Source organism: Harpia harpyja, chromosome 2 (assembly GCF_026419915.1).
Source record: "Harpia harpyja isolate bHarHar1 chromosome 2, bHarHar1 primary haplotype, whole genome shotgun sequence".
Classification (NCBI taxonomy): domain Eukaryota; kingdom Metazoa; phylum Chordata; class Aves; order Accipitriformes; family Accipitridae; genus Harpia; species Harpia harpyja.
The window spans coordinates 1,152,336-1,165,630 of NC_068941.1; the positions used below are offsets into that span (position 1 = coordinate 1,152,336).

At 40.9% G+C, this 13,295-nt stretch overlaps 1 protein-coding gene across 7 annotated transcripts in view; it reads left to right on the plus strand.

Moving 5' to 3' along the window:
- USO1 (USO1 vesicle transport factor) overlaps positions 1-13,295 on the plus strand; it is a 35,592-nt gene that overhangs the window by 14,694 nt on the left and 7,603 nt on the right. For 3 of the 7 annotated variants that reach the window (XM_052811655.1, XM_052811672.1, XM_052811709.1), the window contains 12 exons: positions 446-548; positions 709-764; positions 1,406-1,526; positions 3,303-3,481; positions 4,271-4,411; positions 5,243-5,331; positions 6,074-6,228; positions 6,479-6,690; positions 7,550-7,570; positions 11,069-11,179; positions 11,851-11,969; positions 12,364-12,545. In XM_052811655.1, coding sequence (XP_052667615.1) covers positions 446-548; positions 709-764; positions 1,406-1,526; positions 3,303-3,481; positions 4,271-4,411; positions 5,243-5,331; positions 6,074-6,228; positions 6,479-6,690; positions 7,550-7,570; positions 11,069-11,179; positions 11,851-11,969; positions 12,364-12,545 — 1,489 coding nt within the window. The remainder of the gene's footprint in view (positions 1-445; positions 549-708; positions 765-1,405; positions 1,527-3,302; positions 3,482-4,270; positions 4,412-5,242; positions 5,332-6,073; positions 6,229-6,478; positions 6,691-7,549; positions 7,571-11,068; positions 11,180-11,850; positions 11,970-12,363; positions 12,546-13,295) is intronic. The other 4 variants (XM_052811682.1, XM_052811701.1, XM_052811663.1 and 1 more) reach the window with 3 other exon arrangements.

A 13,295-nucleotide genomic window follows, 5' to 3' on the forward strand; every position in this document is an offset into this window, starting at 1 on the left:
ATGGACTCGTTAGTTCTTGAGCTTTCTCTTGCTGACAAGACCCAATTTCAACAGAGAAGCTGCTGTTAACTGTTTGGGAATGGGAAGAAGATACAGAAGGCATTGCTTTTCTTTCCCTTTTGGATTTCTGGGTAATATGGGCTGAGCTTTGGAGGATCAGACTGACTGGTTTTTAGAAAGAAGAAATAGCTAGGAAAGCTGCCCCAGAGGAGAGGGAGGAAAGGAAGCTGCTGGGAGTTCACATTGCTGATAAGAAAATAGAAAGAAGCACGGAATAGAATAGATTTTGCCTTGCTGGCCACCTGCTGTAATAAGATGGACAAAGAAAGAAATGGACAGGAGATGAAATTCCTTATCCGTTTGGTGTCTATTCATAACTGGTGTCTGGAACAAAGTTGAGTACTGAGGAATTTATTACTTAATGTAATCCTCTCCATCTTTGCAGGAATTTGATTTCCATGTTCGTTGGCCTGGAGTAAAACTACTTACATCTCTTTTAAAGCAGCAAGGACCTCAAGTGCAGCAGATAATTCTTGTCAGCCCTATGGGTAAGTGGTTGAGTTATTGCTGATAAACTTGAAGCTGGAAGCTCAGCAAACATCAGTGCAGAGGGCTATAGGAGTGTGGGTCAAGGTGTTTTAAAGGCCTCCAGCATGAAAAAGCTCCACCTTTTTTTTTATGGTCTTTAATTTAATGTTTTTCTTGCAGGTGTTTCCAGACTGATGGATTTACTAGCAGACTCTAGGGAGGTTATACGAAATGATGTAAGTATAGAACAAAGGCAGTTCATCCTCTTAATAAATAGTAACTGTCAATTGAATTGCTTAGTACTTGTGCAGAATTTGGATCCAGTTAAATGCATGTGAAGAAATCATTGTGGTTGCTAATAGGGAATGTTTCATTCTTCAGTTGAGTTGGGTGGCTTTTGGATGTCTTGCCAGGATTCATGTAACAAAGGCAAACTGTTACTGTGTATTTAATGCAAACTTTGACCCTTGTGTAGGGTTTTCCTAGTATGTTAGCTGATCTTTCTCTTGGCCTTCGGTCAGGTTCACTTCCACTCTTCCTCTTTACTCATCAGATGCCAAAATGCTCTAATTACTTACTACAGAAGAGATGAGGTGCTTTACAAGTTCCCTCTTTATTCTGTATAGCCACTTAGCGTTTTTTTTTTAATGGTACTGTGCTTCTATTTTGAAGTGCAGTGAGGCGTGAGGGAACTATTGGTGGTGGTTATGGTGGGTTTTGTTAGATGTGCTGAGTAGCAGGGCATGGAGTTCTGTCCTGTGATTCTGGCCAAGGATTATGCTGCTGATGCAGCATCCTTCCAAGAGCTGCGACTTGTGAAAAGCAATGTAGTTCTAGTAAAACTAAGTTTAATTTCTTCTCTCCTCTGCCTGTCAAGGGAGTCTTGCTGTTACAGCAATTGACAAAAAGTAATGCAGCCATACAAAAGATTGTTGCCTTTGAAAATGCCTTTGAGAGACTTCTGGATATCATAACGGAAGAAGGAAACAGTGATGGAGGTACAGTTAAGTCTAAGACTTACTCATAATCTTGTGCTTCTGCACAAGCTCTTAGGTGACAGTGTTTACGGTCTGATGTTAGTATGTACATGGAAGCTAGGTCACTGGGTAGAAGGATCAAAACATACTGCCTGGTTGTAACAAAACAAGCAAAAAAAGACTGAGCAAGTGGGTGGGGTTTCAGCATCTTTTGAAAACTAGTCTTGAGGTACTTAGTTAAAATATTAGTTAGGTTCTCTGAGCATGTGTACATGAGTTTCTGTGTTCCTGTTTGGCTTAGGTCTGTGAATGCATATGCTTAAAATAGCAGTGTCAGATATGTGTATGCTGCATTTGTCACTTACGGAATTAAGCGTCTGCATTCCTCCTGCAAGATCCTTGGATGCTTGGAGTGGCTGGAAGTAACAGCTTGTTGAGTTTCTTCAGCCTCACTAGTAACTTCAGTTTTCTGGTCAGCTCCTTGCCAAATCATTTACCTGTCGTGGGGGAAAAAAGAGATTAAAAAAATGAGCAAAAATGATGCAACATGTAGGTGCTCTCTGTTTGTTTTTTGTTTTTTTTTTTTTTTTTTTTTAAATTAGCAACACATTATGAGCTTACCACCAGTTGTAATTTGCTACAGGATCTATTTCAGTAACAAGACAGGTTGCTGTTCCATGACCTTTCTGTGGGCTGCAGGAGCAGTTAATGCTTCTCTCCCGTCTAAATTATTCCAGGTATGTTGGCATGGAAGGATTAAGCAAACCTTTGATTCAAAGCTGCTATTTTTAGGCAGTTAATAATTTTAGGAGACTTGGTATGTAAATTCCTAAGTGCAAAGAGTTCTCTGCCTCCCCCCTCCTACATGTCCGTTCCTCCTGTCTGCAGCCTTGCCAAGGACTGGATTACCAGCTGTGGCTCTGCAGCAGGAGTGGGAAGGGGGGAATGTGACAGCTGGTCTGTCTTTGTTCTCCCACTCCCAAGTCAGGCACTGCCTGTGTGTTTTCACAAGTGCAAGGAGTAAGTCTTTACCCTTTCTGTTGAGTCCAAATTTGGAGGCATCCCAGCAGTACCAGAAGCAGGATGCCTTTATTCGTGTTGTCTCATTTTCTCTTCACAGAGTACATAGTTGATTAGCATCTGTAGTACTTTTTCAGTATAGGTAAAACCTGGGGGCGAAGCTGCTGCAACTCTAAGGAGTTGAGTTTGAATTGGCTCATTGTAAGGGCTATTTCAAAGAATTGCTTCTCCACCAAAATAACCCCCAAAGTACCTTTGAAACGAGCTGAAGATGTAGCCAGCGATTAAAGAGAATGAACGTGTAATCCAGTAAGAATTGCTGCTTTTGCATCGTGATGCGGTTCAAGAGGAACTTCATTTTAGTGCTTACAATACAAAGAGACAGTAGTGTAGCCTGACTCTGAAGTAGGTATATGTCAAGACAGAAAGTGGTTGTGGGGCTTTGTTTGAAGTTCTTCCCATTCCTACCCAACTCATACAGACTGTATTTTCTTTGGAAATAACGTTTTTGTTTCAGACTTGTGGAATGAACGGAATTATGGTTTCCTTGGAAATACGCTGGATCAACATCGATGATCTTAATTTAGAGTGATCTTTGATTATTTTTTTTCATGCATGAGGTTCACAGTTCTGGATCCAAATCTAATGTTTGTTAAGAAAGAAGAGTTCAGAAGCGTGTGCTCTGTTCCATCTAGAACATACTTAGTGCATGGTGAAGCTAGTTAGTTTTCTGTGTGTCGTCTTTTGATTAATCTTTTGGGTTTTTGGTCTCACCAGGAATAGTAGTGGAAGATTGTCTCCTCTTATTACAAAACTTGTTGAAGAATAATAATTCCAATCAGAATTTCTTCAAAGAAGGTTCATATATTCAGCGTATGAAGCCTTGGTTTGAAGTTGGAGATGACAATTGCGGGTGGTCTGCACAGAAAGTAACTAATCTTCATCTAATGTTGCAGGTAAAACACTTCATCTAACTCCTAAGTACCAATGTCAAAGCTTTTTCAGCAGTCTTGCAATGAAAAGTAAGTGTAATGTAACAGTTAACTGCGAAATCCCTGTGTTGTCTTTAGGTCAGAACTGGCTACCAACCTTCACAAGATTTACTGCTTTGAGCACAAATACTGTTGCCACACTGTGACTTTGTAATGGCTGGCATATCGTCTAACTTCATTTCGTGTAACTTAAGATGCAACAATGATTTGGGCCAAATATGTTATTAGGGGTGTTCTATATAAAGATCCTCCTGTATGAATTCATGTATGGCTGTGGTGCATTAACTGAGTTCCAACAGCTGCCTTTACTATGGATTCATAATTATCAATTGTTGGGCATCTTCCCTTCTGCTCACCCCTCCAAAAAAATGTAATAAGGTTTTCCTGTTCAGTGGCACTTCGTGTGGAATCTGAACAATAATGATAAAGGTAGTTTCTCACTTTCTGAAATGTAGTTCTGACAAATGGCGAGTCAAATAATAGAATAGTTACAGCTTGAGTTCTCATCACTTAGTTGCAAAATTTGCAATGGAGTCAGATATTTCAAGATTGTAGAGGGTCTCACCTAACTCAAAATCAAATGGCCATATGTAGTAATGCGATGAACATGCTGTTTAATTATTCCCTTTTATCTCCATTTTTAGGAGCAATTCTTTTTCATGGCTACACTTCAAATGGGTAAATTCCTTTTGTTTTGCATTTGAGAAGGTCTCAGGCTCTCTTCACATAGAAATGTTTCTTTTTTTTTTCTAGCTTGTGCGGGTACTTGTGTCTCCCACAAATCCTCCTGGTGCTACCAGCAGTTGTCAGAAGGCAATGTTTCACTGTGGGTTGTTACAGCAGCTCTGCACAATCCTGATGGCAACTGGAGTTCCTGCTGATATCCTGACAGAAGTAAGAGGGAGCTAATAGATGTAGGAATGAGGGCAACTAAATGGGTGAAAGCAGGCGTCTACAGCGATAACCGTTCCTGCAGAGACAACCTGAAATTATAGTATTTGCTAAGCAAGTATTTCAGATGTCAGAGGTGTGAGGTTCTTGCGTGGGCAGCATAAATGTAAGGTAGATGTTTACATTATATTCTGCAACCAGAAAGTATTCAGATTTGCTTTTTTTTTTTCATGTTGGATTTCAGCATATCCCAGAGTGGCTGAATTGATTCATGTTTTTCCCTGTTCTGGGGGTGGGTTTTTTTGTTGTTGTTTATTTTCTTTTGAGAGAGTCTAGAAGTATTCTGACTCGGCATGTTTCCAATGATGAGGGATTACAAGCTGCTTAGAAAGCCCTGTCAGCAGTGTAGGAGGAGGTGTTTTTTCCCCTGATAAAATGATGTGCTTTAAGTGTAGACTGGTTCCTTTGGCGTTGGCCTCCATTCCAGTTTTTTTATCTCTTAAAAGGTTCACCTTTCAACTTCTTTAACATGTCCTTTTTAACTGGCTGCCATAGCAAAACTCATCTGACATAGAAAATGAAGTTGGAGGTAACTGGGTACGATAGAGCTGTCTGAGCTTTCTGTCCCTTAACTTTTGCTCAATATGCTTCACAGCTGTTAGTTGTTTTTTATTTGAAATGGTTTTATTCAAAAAATCTCTGTGCTGAGACTTGGTATGTGTTTTTTGATACAGAGCTGTCAGCGTTATCTTGAATAATTTTGAGCAATCTAGGTAGGAAATTATGGCTCACATTTAATTATCCATTTAGTTTTTTTCTCTGCCTTTTCTCTAGACCATTAATACTGTATCAGAAGTCATTCGAGGATGCCAGATGAATCAAGACTACTTTGCCTCTGTAAATGCACCTTCTAATCCACCAAGGTAGAGGAAGAAAAGTGTTTAACTGTGTTAGGTAATGATGTATTGGTATGGGCAATGGCAGTCTAATCCAAAGGATTGTTTAAATTCAGAGTTTGTAATTATGATACAGAGGAACAGCTTCAAGTTCACATTGGGTCTATGAGAAACAGCGTGAAGGTGTTGGGTGTGTTTCCACAGAGATGAGGCCTAGAACTGATTTTATTTGTGGTACCTGAAAAGTGAATGAGCAATAGCTGAGAAATTCCTAGACTGGGACAAGCTGCCACTGTCAGCCAGAGGACAGCCTACAAAACGATTTAGAGGCTAGGAAAATAGGCAATTGATATTTACTCAGACTGGGGAACAGCAAGTGTTAACTTAATGAGATCTTAATCTTAACATTTGAGTATAAGGGTAGAAAAAGCATTCTGTATTACAAGTTGTTAGCGGCCTTATGAGGCATCTTTTCCAATATTATGGAAGCTAGCAGGGAGCAGCAGGGGAGTCTATGTGAAATAAAAATATTGCAGAGGAATGCTAGCTCATTGCAGTCACGTGTAATGAATCTACTGTTTTGTGTTTTAACTAACTGAAAAACTTTGGTATTAAAATGAAAGGTTTTACTTCGATGTTTGAAATGGTAATAGATGGAGTAGGCAAAAGTCTCTTTCCTTACCTGGAGAATACACTCCACATTGTCTATTTGCAGCTGTCTTCATTCACAACTTTGTCCTAACAGGTTTTCTTTTTCCTTTTCAAACAGGCCTGCAATTGTAGTACTCCTCATGTCCATGGTAAACGAAAGGCAGCCTTTTGTGCTACGTTGTGCTGTTCTCTATTGTTTCCAGTGCTTTTTATACAAAAACCAAAAAGGACAAGGAGAAATTGTTTCAACGCTTCTGCCATCTACTATTGACGGTATGCAAAGCTGAAGTCTGCAGTGAGTTGTGAGTTAGCACAAATGTTTAATGCATCAGCTGATGTCTTTTGCAAAATCATTTACATGCTACTACGTGTCTGATCCAAGCAAGATGATTAGGCTTACAATTTGTCTGAAATGTCGCTAGTTTTCCTTTTCCAGGTTTTAACTGTATTTTGACGTCTTAAATAATTTGCCAGTTTTGTGGCTTGTTTTAATCTCACTTGTACCTCTTGGCCATTCTGGTAGCTACAGGTAACTCTGTGTCAGCTGGTCAGCTGCTCTGTGGGGGCCTCTTTTCCACGGACTCTCTCTCCAACTGGTGTGCTGCTGTGGCCCTGGCCCACGCATTACAGGAAAATGCCACTCTGAAAGAACAGCTCCTGAGAGTTCAGCTAGCGACGAGCATTGGCAACCCACCAGTGTCGCTGCTGCAACAGTGCACCAACATCCTCTCGCAGGTACGGCACCGACTGCCCCCCGCTTTGGGTTAAAACTCTGGGTATCCAGTGAGAATGCTGCTCTTGCGCAGGTGCATCACAGGAAGATGTAAGTGCTGACTTAATGAGAAGGAGCATTATCTCTCTCTTGCAGATGGTTTTTAAGCTTTGCTGAAAGCACTCTACGCTTCAGGGGGAGGAGAAAAGCAGCAAATCTTGCTTTTTCATCAGCGATTGCTGCTTGATGTTGCCTACTCTCAGTAGGCAGAGGGTCCTAAAGCATCTAGACCTTAAACTTAGTTTAAAAGACTAGGCAAACGGGCAGGATCCCCAGTCATGTTTTGTTGCTGAAGCAGCACCTAGTTAGTATTTAACCTGTAACTGCTACCTTGAAATATCTTGGAAATACCAGGCTTTTGTGTATTTATTATTTTTCCTTTTGCTATTCAAAGCTAAAAGCTTTTTAGAATATGCTCAATGTGTTAACATCTGGCTCTGCAATTGACGAGTGAACTTCACCTCCTAGCCCACACTTCCTTGTGATGTTCGCTTCTGTTATGCATACTTTTTTCCCAAACGGCTGTAGTAATAAGGAGCTAGTTAGCTCTAGCAGCAGTTAGACTTTCCTGCAATTGAGAATAATGGTAGAATGCTGGAATTTTAATTTTGTTCATGTGACTTTTTTTACCTGCTTTACTTGAAAATGGATGGTTCTCTTTTTTATCCTTTTCCTGGCATTTTTGTCTAAGGTAAATTTAAGTCAGTAGAACTGCTTGTGGCTCTTTAGCCTTAAATGATACAAGGGACTCAAACTTTGGGGAGATGTTTCTGAAATGTGTTCCACTTCAAGGTTCTCAAGTAATATGTGTGTAACTTGCAGGGCGATAAGATCGACAGACGGGTATGTATGTTTTGGCACAGCTTCGGCAATTCCTTGCCAAAAGCAGGCCTTTTCCTTTTGTCTTGGGTTTTGCTGGGGAGGTTTTCTTTAACTGCTTTTTGATGTGTTTCCACTTACAGCTTTGTGATGCAGTTGGGTTTGGGATTTTCCTAGCATAATAAGCTCTTTCTGTGTCTCCAGGGGATTCTCTGGGGGTGCTCCACAAAACTATGGGATAAAGATCTTGGGTAGCATGGGTGCTTTCTTTCCAGTGGGGCGGACTCATTCGCCATCTGCTCACCTAATGGATGCGCTTTCTTGTAAGAAAAGTTAAAACTGTTAGAAATGCTGTTTTCTCAGACTGCCCTGTAGCAAACAGCTGGCACAATGTTAAGTGGGAACATACTGCTGATTTCCCGACTGCTAAAAGAAAAACTGTGTTTAATTTGCCTTCTGGCCGCTTTGTACGTTCTACTTCCTAGCAGAAGTTTTAACCTCGGAGCTACTGGTTGTGAAAAGCAGGGATCTCATTACTAGCGTATGACCTGTGACGTGAGTTGTTTGACTTTCAGGCTGTGTTACTTAAAGCACTGCTAAGTTGGTTATCAGCGGCAGAAAAAACAATTTTGAAATATTGTTGCTGTGGAGTTGTCTGCTTTATTTACCACATTGATCACAGTTGTCCTGAGGGGTGGGGTTGTATTGTTACCAGCCCTGAATTGTGGAACAGTAGCCATGGAGAGCTGTCATCTATTCCAGTAGGTGTTACCATGGTGTGTCTAGAAAATAGCGGTGTGGGCTTTTTTTTGTTAGAGAGCGTGTTCTGGACCGTGTGGAAAACCTTAGGCAGAACATATTCATTTGGCCTCAGAATAGCATGCAGCACTTGCGAGTAAGTGTGGTTTGCCACTGCTTCCAGCAGATAAGGTGTGCTGTAAATGTTGGGTTGCACAGCAAAAGTGACTTTGGGTTTCTAACAAGATAAGGGACACTTCTACTGGTGTTCTTTTAAGAAGCATGAGGTGTGCCAATGTGCTTGTAGGGCAAGGCTGCCAGTTACAGCTGTTATTCCCAGTGCGTATGAACTGGCTAATAGTGTTGGGACAGTAAGAGCCACTATTTGTAAATGTAAGTGTGGGGAAAAGGGTTTCCGGTGTTGCTTGTTTGTTCTGTTTGAAGCAAGCTTTTTTTTTTTTGTTCAGTTAGGGGACAACTGACTCGATCTTTTGACAAGGAGTAACTTGGCATGACTGATGTCTTTGTGCAGATAATGGGTGCCATAGCAGTTTTGTCAGTAATTATTGAGTCTGAACTTTTAACTTGGACTGATACTGGTTGCTCCAAGTAACTTTTGTCTATCCCAGAAGGGTAAAAGCAGTGTTGCGTGGGTGGTTACTGGGGGATTAAATGTAGACTGTCAGCAATTAAACTGGTTAAGTGTAGCAAAGTCAGGTATTTGTAGAAATCGGAGCTTGGTGGAGTTGGTCAAGCCAAGCGGCCTGATCCTAGAGACTAAGGGTGAGCATAGGGAGGGTCATAGATGATTTTCTGTGTGATGTTTTAAGACCTACTATTTGTCACTTTGTGTCTTAATTCGTGCTTCAGTTGATGACTGGAGTGTGAACACAGTTCTTAGCCTTACCAAGTGGGTAATGAAAAGTGGTGAGACAGCTTTTTGGGCATCCTGTCTTGCCTCTGTGGGTAAACCTGCTATATGCTAGTGAGTATCTCTTAAACATGTCTTGTCATCAGACTGTTTTGGAAATAAATGTCACTTCATGAGCAGAAATTTTCAAGTGTTGTGCTGCATGGAAGTCATTAACTAATTACCAAGTACAAGGTAGGTAGGGGAAATGCACAATGGTGATGGGGAAAGGTAGATGAGCCAGTCCAGAGTAAAGGACAACAGAGTTTTGTGGGGACTAGGCAACTAGCGAGGCCTAGGTCAGTGGAAACCAGTTGTGGCATTCAGCTAGAAGGGTAGCAGCAAGGATGGTATGTGTGTTAATGCAACAGCATGACAGGGTGACAAAAAAGCTACAGACCAACCTACAGCAAAGACTAAAGAATGATCGCTAGTAGGGCATGTAGTACTCACTGGGTCTCTGGAAGCGGTGACAATGATAATGATGAAAAAGGGCCAGACACTTCTTTTCCCATGTGTGCAGCATTAGGGATGGGTGCCACAGTCTCAGTATCTGTAATCTGTGTTCTCCTCCTTTAAGAAGATGGTTTTATCTTAGTGATGGTGATATACTGGAGCAAATCACAGCATCTCAGAAGGAAGTCCTTGAAGGCAGTCTCTTCAGAGCTTGGTATTTTCTTCCAGAGTTGCTAGTCTTAATTCCTGCCTGTCTTGTGGTCTGCAGTGGCAGTTGGGTAGCTGGGAGCCTGCTACAGAAGAGCTTCTTGCCAGACTGCTGCTCACTGGCTGTTTCGATGGGCAAACTGGTTTATTCAAAGACCTTGGGGGGGGGGGGCTGCTTTTTTTTTTTTTTAAATGCTTAGCTAAAGTTAAAAACAACACTGCCTTCAGCTCTAAAGCATAGGTATTATCAGATACAAGGATGGAGGTTTAGTGTCTCAGGCGCAGATAACTCTCAGGCACAGACTCTGTTGTTGATGAATACTTCTCTCTTGCTACTGTCTTGATCCCTGTGACCACTCGTTCCAGTGTATTTTCTTGCCCCCTTTTGAAGATATCCCAGCAGCTCTATATGCCTCACCTTGCCTTTGAGACTCAACTTTATCTTCCGGTCACTTTACCCACTTTATTAGGTGCTTGCGTGAAGCTTAGTTGTCCATGCAGGGAACATTTTTCTTGGTTGCCTTCTGAATGTTGATTACTGAAGAAAGGTGTGCTTGTCGTAATACTGGTGTGACCACAATATCTGCAGCAAAGACAAAGGGGACAGAATTGAGAAGACAGTCAATTTGCAGATGAAAATGAATTTTTCCTAGTTAACAAAACTAAATCCTGCAGTTAGCATTCCTCTTGCTGGCTTAATGTACGTATTATCTGAATGAAAAACCACTCCAGTATTATCCTTCCTTGCTTAGAAAATAATACTAGGAACACATGGCAATTTTTAGTCAGCAGGGGAAGTCTTAGTGATACATGTCTTCCTACAGGGAATCCTCACCTGACTTAATTTACACCTTGTTCCTTCTTTACAGGGGTTGTGTGTATGTTCCTTAGTTTTACCCTAGTATTAATTTTAAATGCAGAACTAATTTGTTATGATTTTACATTGATGCTAATTTGCATTGAGTCCTATTTCACACCTGTGTCGCTTGTTGTTTTGCTCTGAAAACAGTTAAATATGAATGGTTTAATGCTTGTTTCATCAAAGCACTAAAGCTTTGTTCAGTATAACTAACTAATGGGTGTTTTGAAAGATGTGACTTGTTTTTAAAATGATGAGGTGAAAGCGGGTGAGTTCTGAGTCAGTACAGCTTTTTCTGGTGTTTTAGTCCTTCGCTGTGGAACGATAACAATGGGAGGTTTTATTCTTTCAGGGCAGCAAAGTACAGACCAGGGTTGGACTACTGATGTTGCTTTGCACTTGGCTAAGCAACTGCTCGATTGCTGTCACCCACTTCCTTCACAATCCAGCCAATGTACCTTTTGTATCCTTGACTTGCTTGCAGAGTAGAACCGCTTGTCTAGAAATTACTTGGATTATTCAGGTTCAAGTTAAAAGTTTATCTAGATCAGTTTGCAGGGATAGTGCATGACATAAAAGAAAAAGCACTGGGGCAAGAGATACGACCAGCCTTTTGTTGACAGTGCTCTGTCTATGCTGACCTGTCTATAAGGTGTGCATGTAAATTAACGTACAGTAGAAAGCTACGTCATTCTGCCAGCAAAGTGTATTTTTTTTATTGCGACAAGCCCATTGATATTGTTAGTGTGGCTTACGCTTATACCGAAGAGGTAGGAAGAATGCTTCCTACTTGAAGCTTATTTCTATGCTTGCTTTTCAGGAAAACAATCTGACTAAAGTACATACGGCTAAACTGTCACCCTATGTAAACCAACAGTCTGTTTTGGAACAACTAAATCTCTTTGGTTAAGCAGACAGTTACTGAGAAAAGAAATTTCAGGGAAACCACCGACTACCCAAGTCCTTCAAAACAGGAGCTAGCTTTGCGAGGGTTTCATCAGCTATTTTGCGTACTTCATAATGAAGCTTGGTTTTACATGTGAAAATAATGTTAAGTGGAATTGATACAGGGAGAAGTATGTTACATGTTTTGTGCTTATGAAATACTTCAAATACCCTTAACAAGAGCTCTAGCTCACAGGGCAGATAGCTGAAAACCTTGGAGAAGAGGAGCAGCTCGTCCAAGGCCTGTGTGCACTCTTGCTTGGCATTTCCATCTACTACAATGACAATTCCCTTGAAAACTATAGGAAGTAAGTATGATGTAGAAATAAGAGGACTATAGGGAAAGGTTCTGTGACTGGCAGATGGTGATTTAAGAGGCTTTTAACTGAGGCGGTGCGGTCGAGAACATTTGGTTGAATGTTTTCTATGCATATTCCTTACGGGATGCAAAGTAACTGACCCGCCTCTCGCTGGGCAAAGCAGATAGTTGTTTTGCATAGGTGGTCCTAACCTGTGTATTCCTAGCTTGAGAACAGATGTCAGTGGCAACTGAAAAATTGCATCTTGAATGCGAAGCATCTAGTGCGGTTAAGACCTGACACAGATAATCAAGAGTTGTAACTGCAAAAATGACCTTGAGGGAAGGATGGCTTCATGTCTTTTCCAGTGTTGCTCTGCGATTGATTTGTCTCTTCCCTTTAGAGAGAAGCTGAAACAGCTGATTGAGAAGAGGATTGGCAGGGAGAACTTCATTGAGAAGCTTGGCTTCATTAGCAAACATGAACTTTACTCTAGAGCTGCTCAGAAACCACAACCTAGTTTTTCTAGCCCAGACCACATGATGTTTGATCATGAATTTACCAAGCTTGTAAAGGAATTGGAAGGTGAGATGTTATGCTTATTTCTGTAGTTTTTGTGAAAAACTGATAACTGAACTAACAAATGTGCTGAATGTAACCCTCTTAGAAGTAGTGTGATGATACTACTAAAATGGAGTACTCTGAAAAACATGTTACAATGATAGCTCTAAGTAGTCATATACCCAAGCTCGCAGTTCAAGTATTTAGTAAAAATACTCCCAGTAGAAGCCCATAATCAGGGCTTGTACTAACTGGATAACTGGTTATTCTTAGGTGAAATGATTCTTAAAACATGCTGCGAGTTGCCACAATGGGGCCAAGAGGCGTATTTGCCTGTGCGCACATAGAGACTAAAGTATTGAGCATGTACGATAGTCATAGAAGGTTGATTCATGGAAGTATGCAATCTAGGTATTTGCTGCTTCGAACTGATTCATTGAGAAAAATTATGAATGCTGAATTTCCTGGCTCGTTAGAAAATGATAGGAACTTTATTCAGTGTTTTGTGTTAATCACAAAAGAGACAAGTTGTCATCATCCTTAACATATAAAGTCCTGTTTATTAATGTTGCCCAACTTAAACCAGTCTAGAGAAGGAAAAAACCTTGAAGCAGCTACGGTAAAGATGGTTTGTTTTGCCCAATCACATTCAATCTGCATGTTGCCCTTGTAGTTCTAAGTCCTTCACTTATTTGCACAACCACTTGGTCAATACTTGTACTGGAGCCACAGTGCAAGTAAAACACACCTTTTCTGATAGGAAGGACTCAAAAC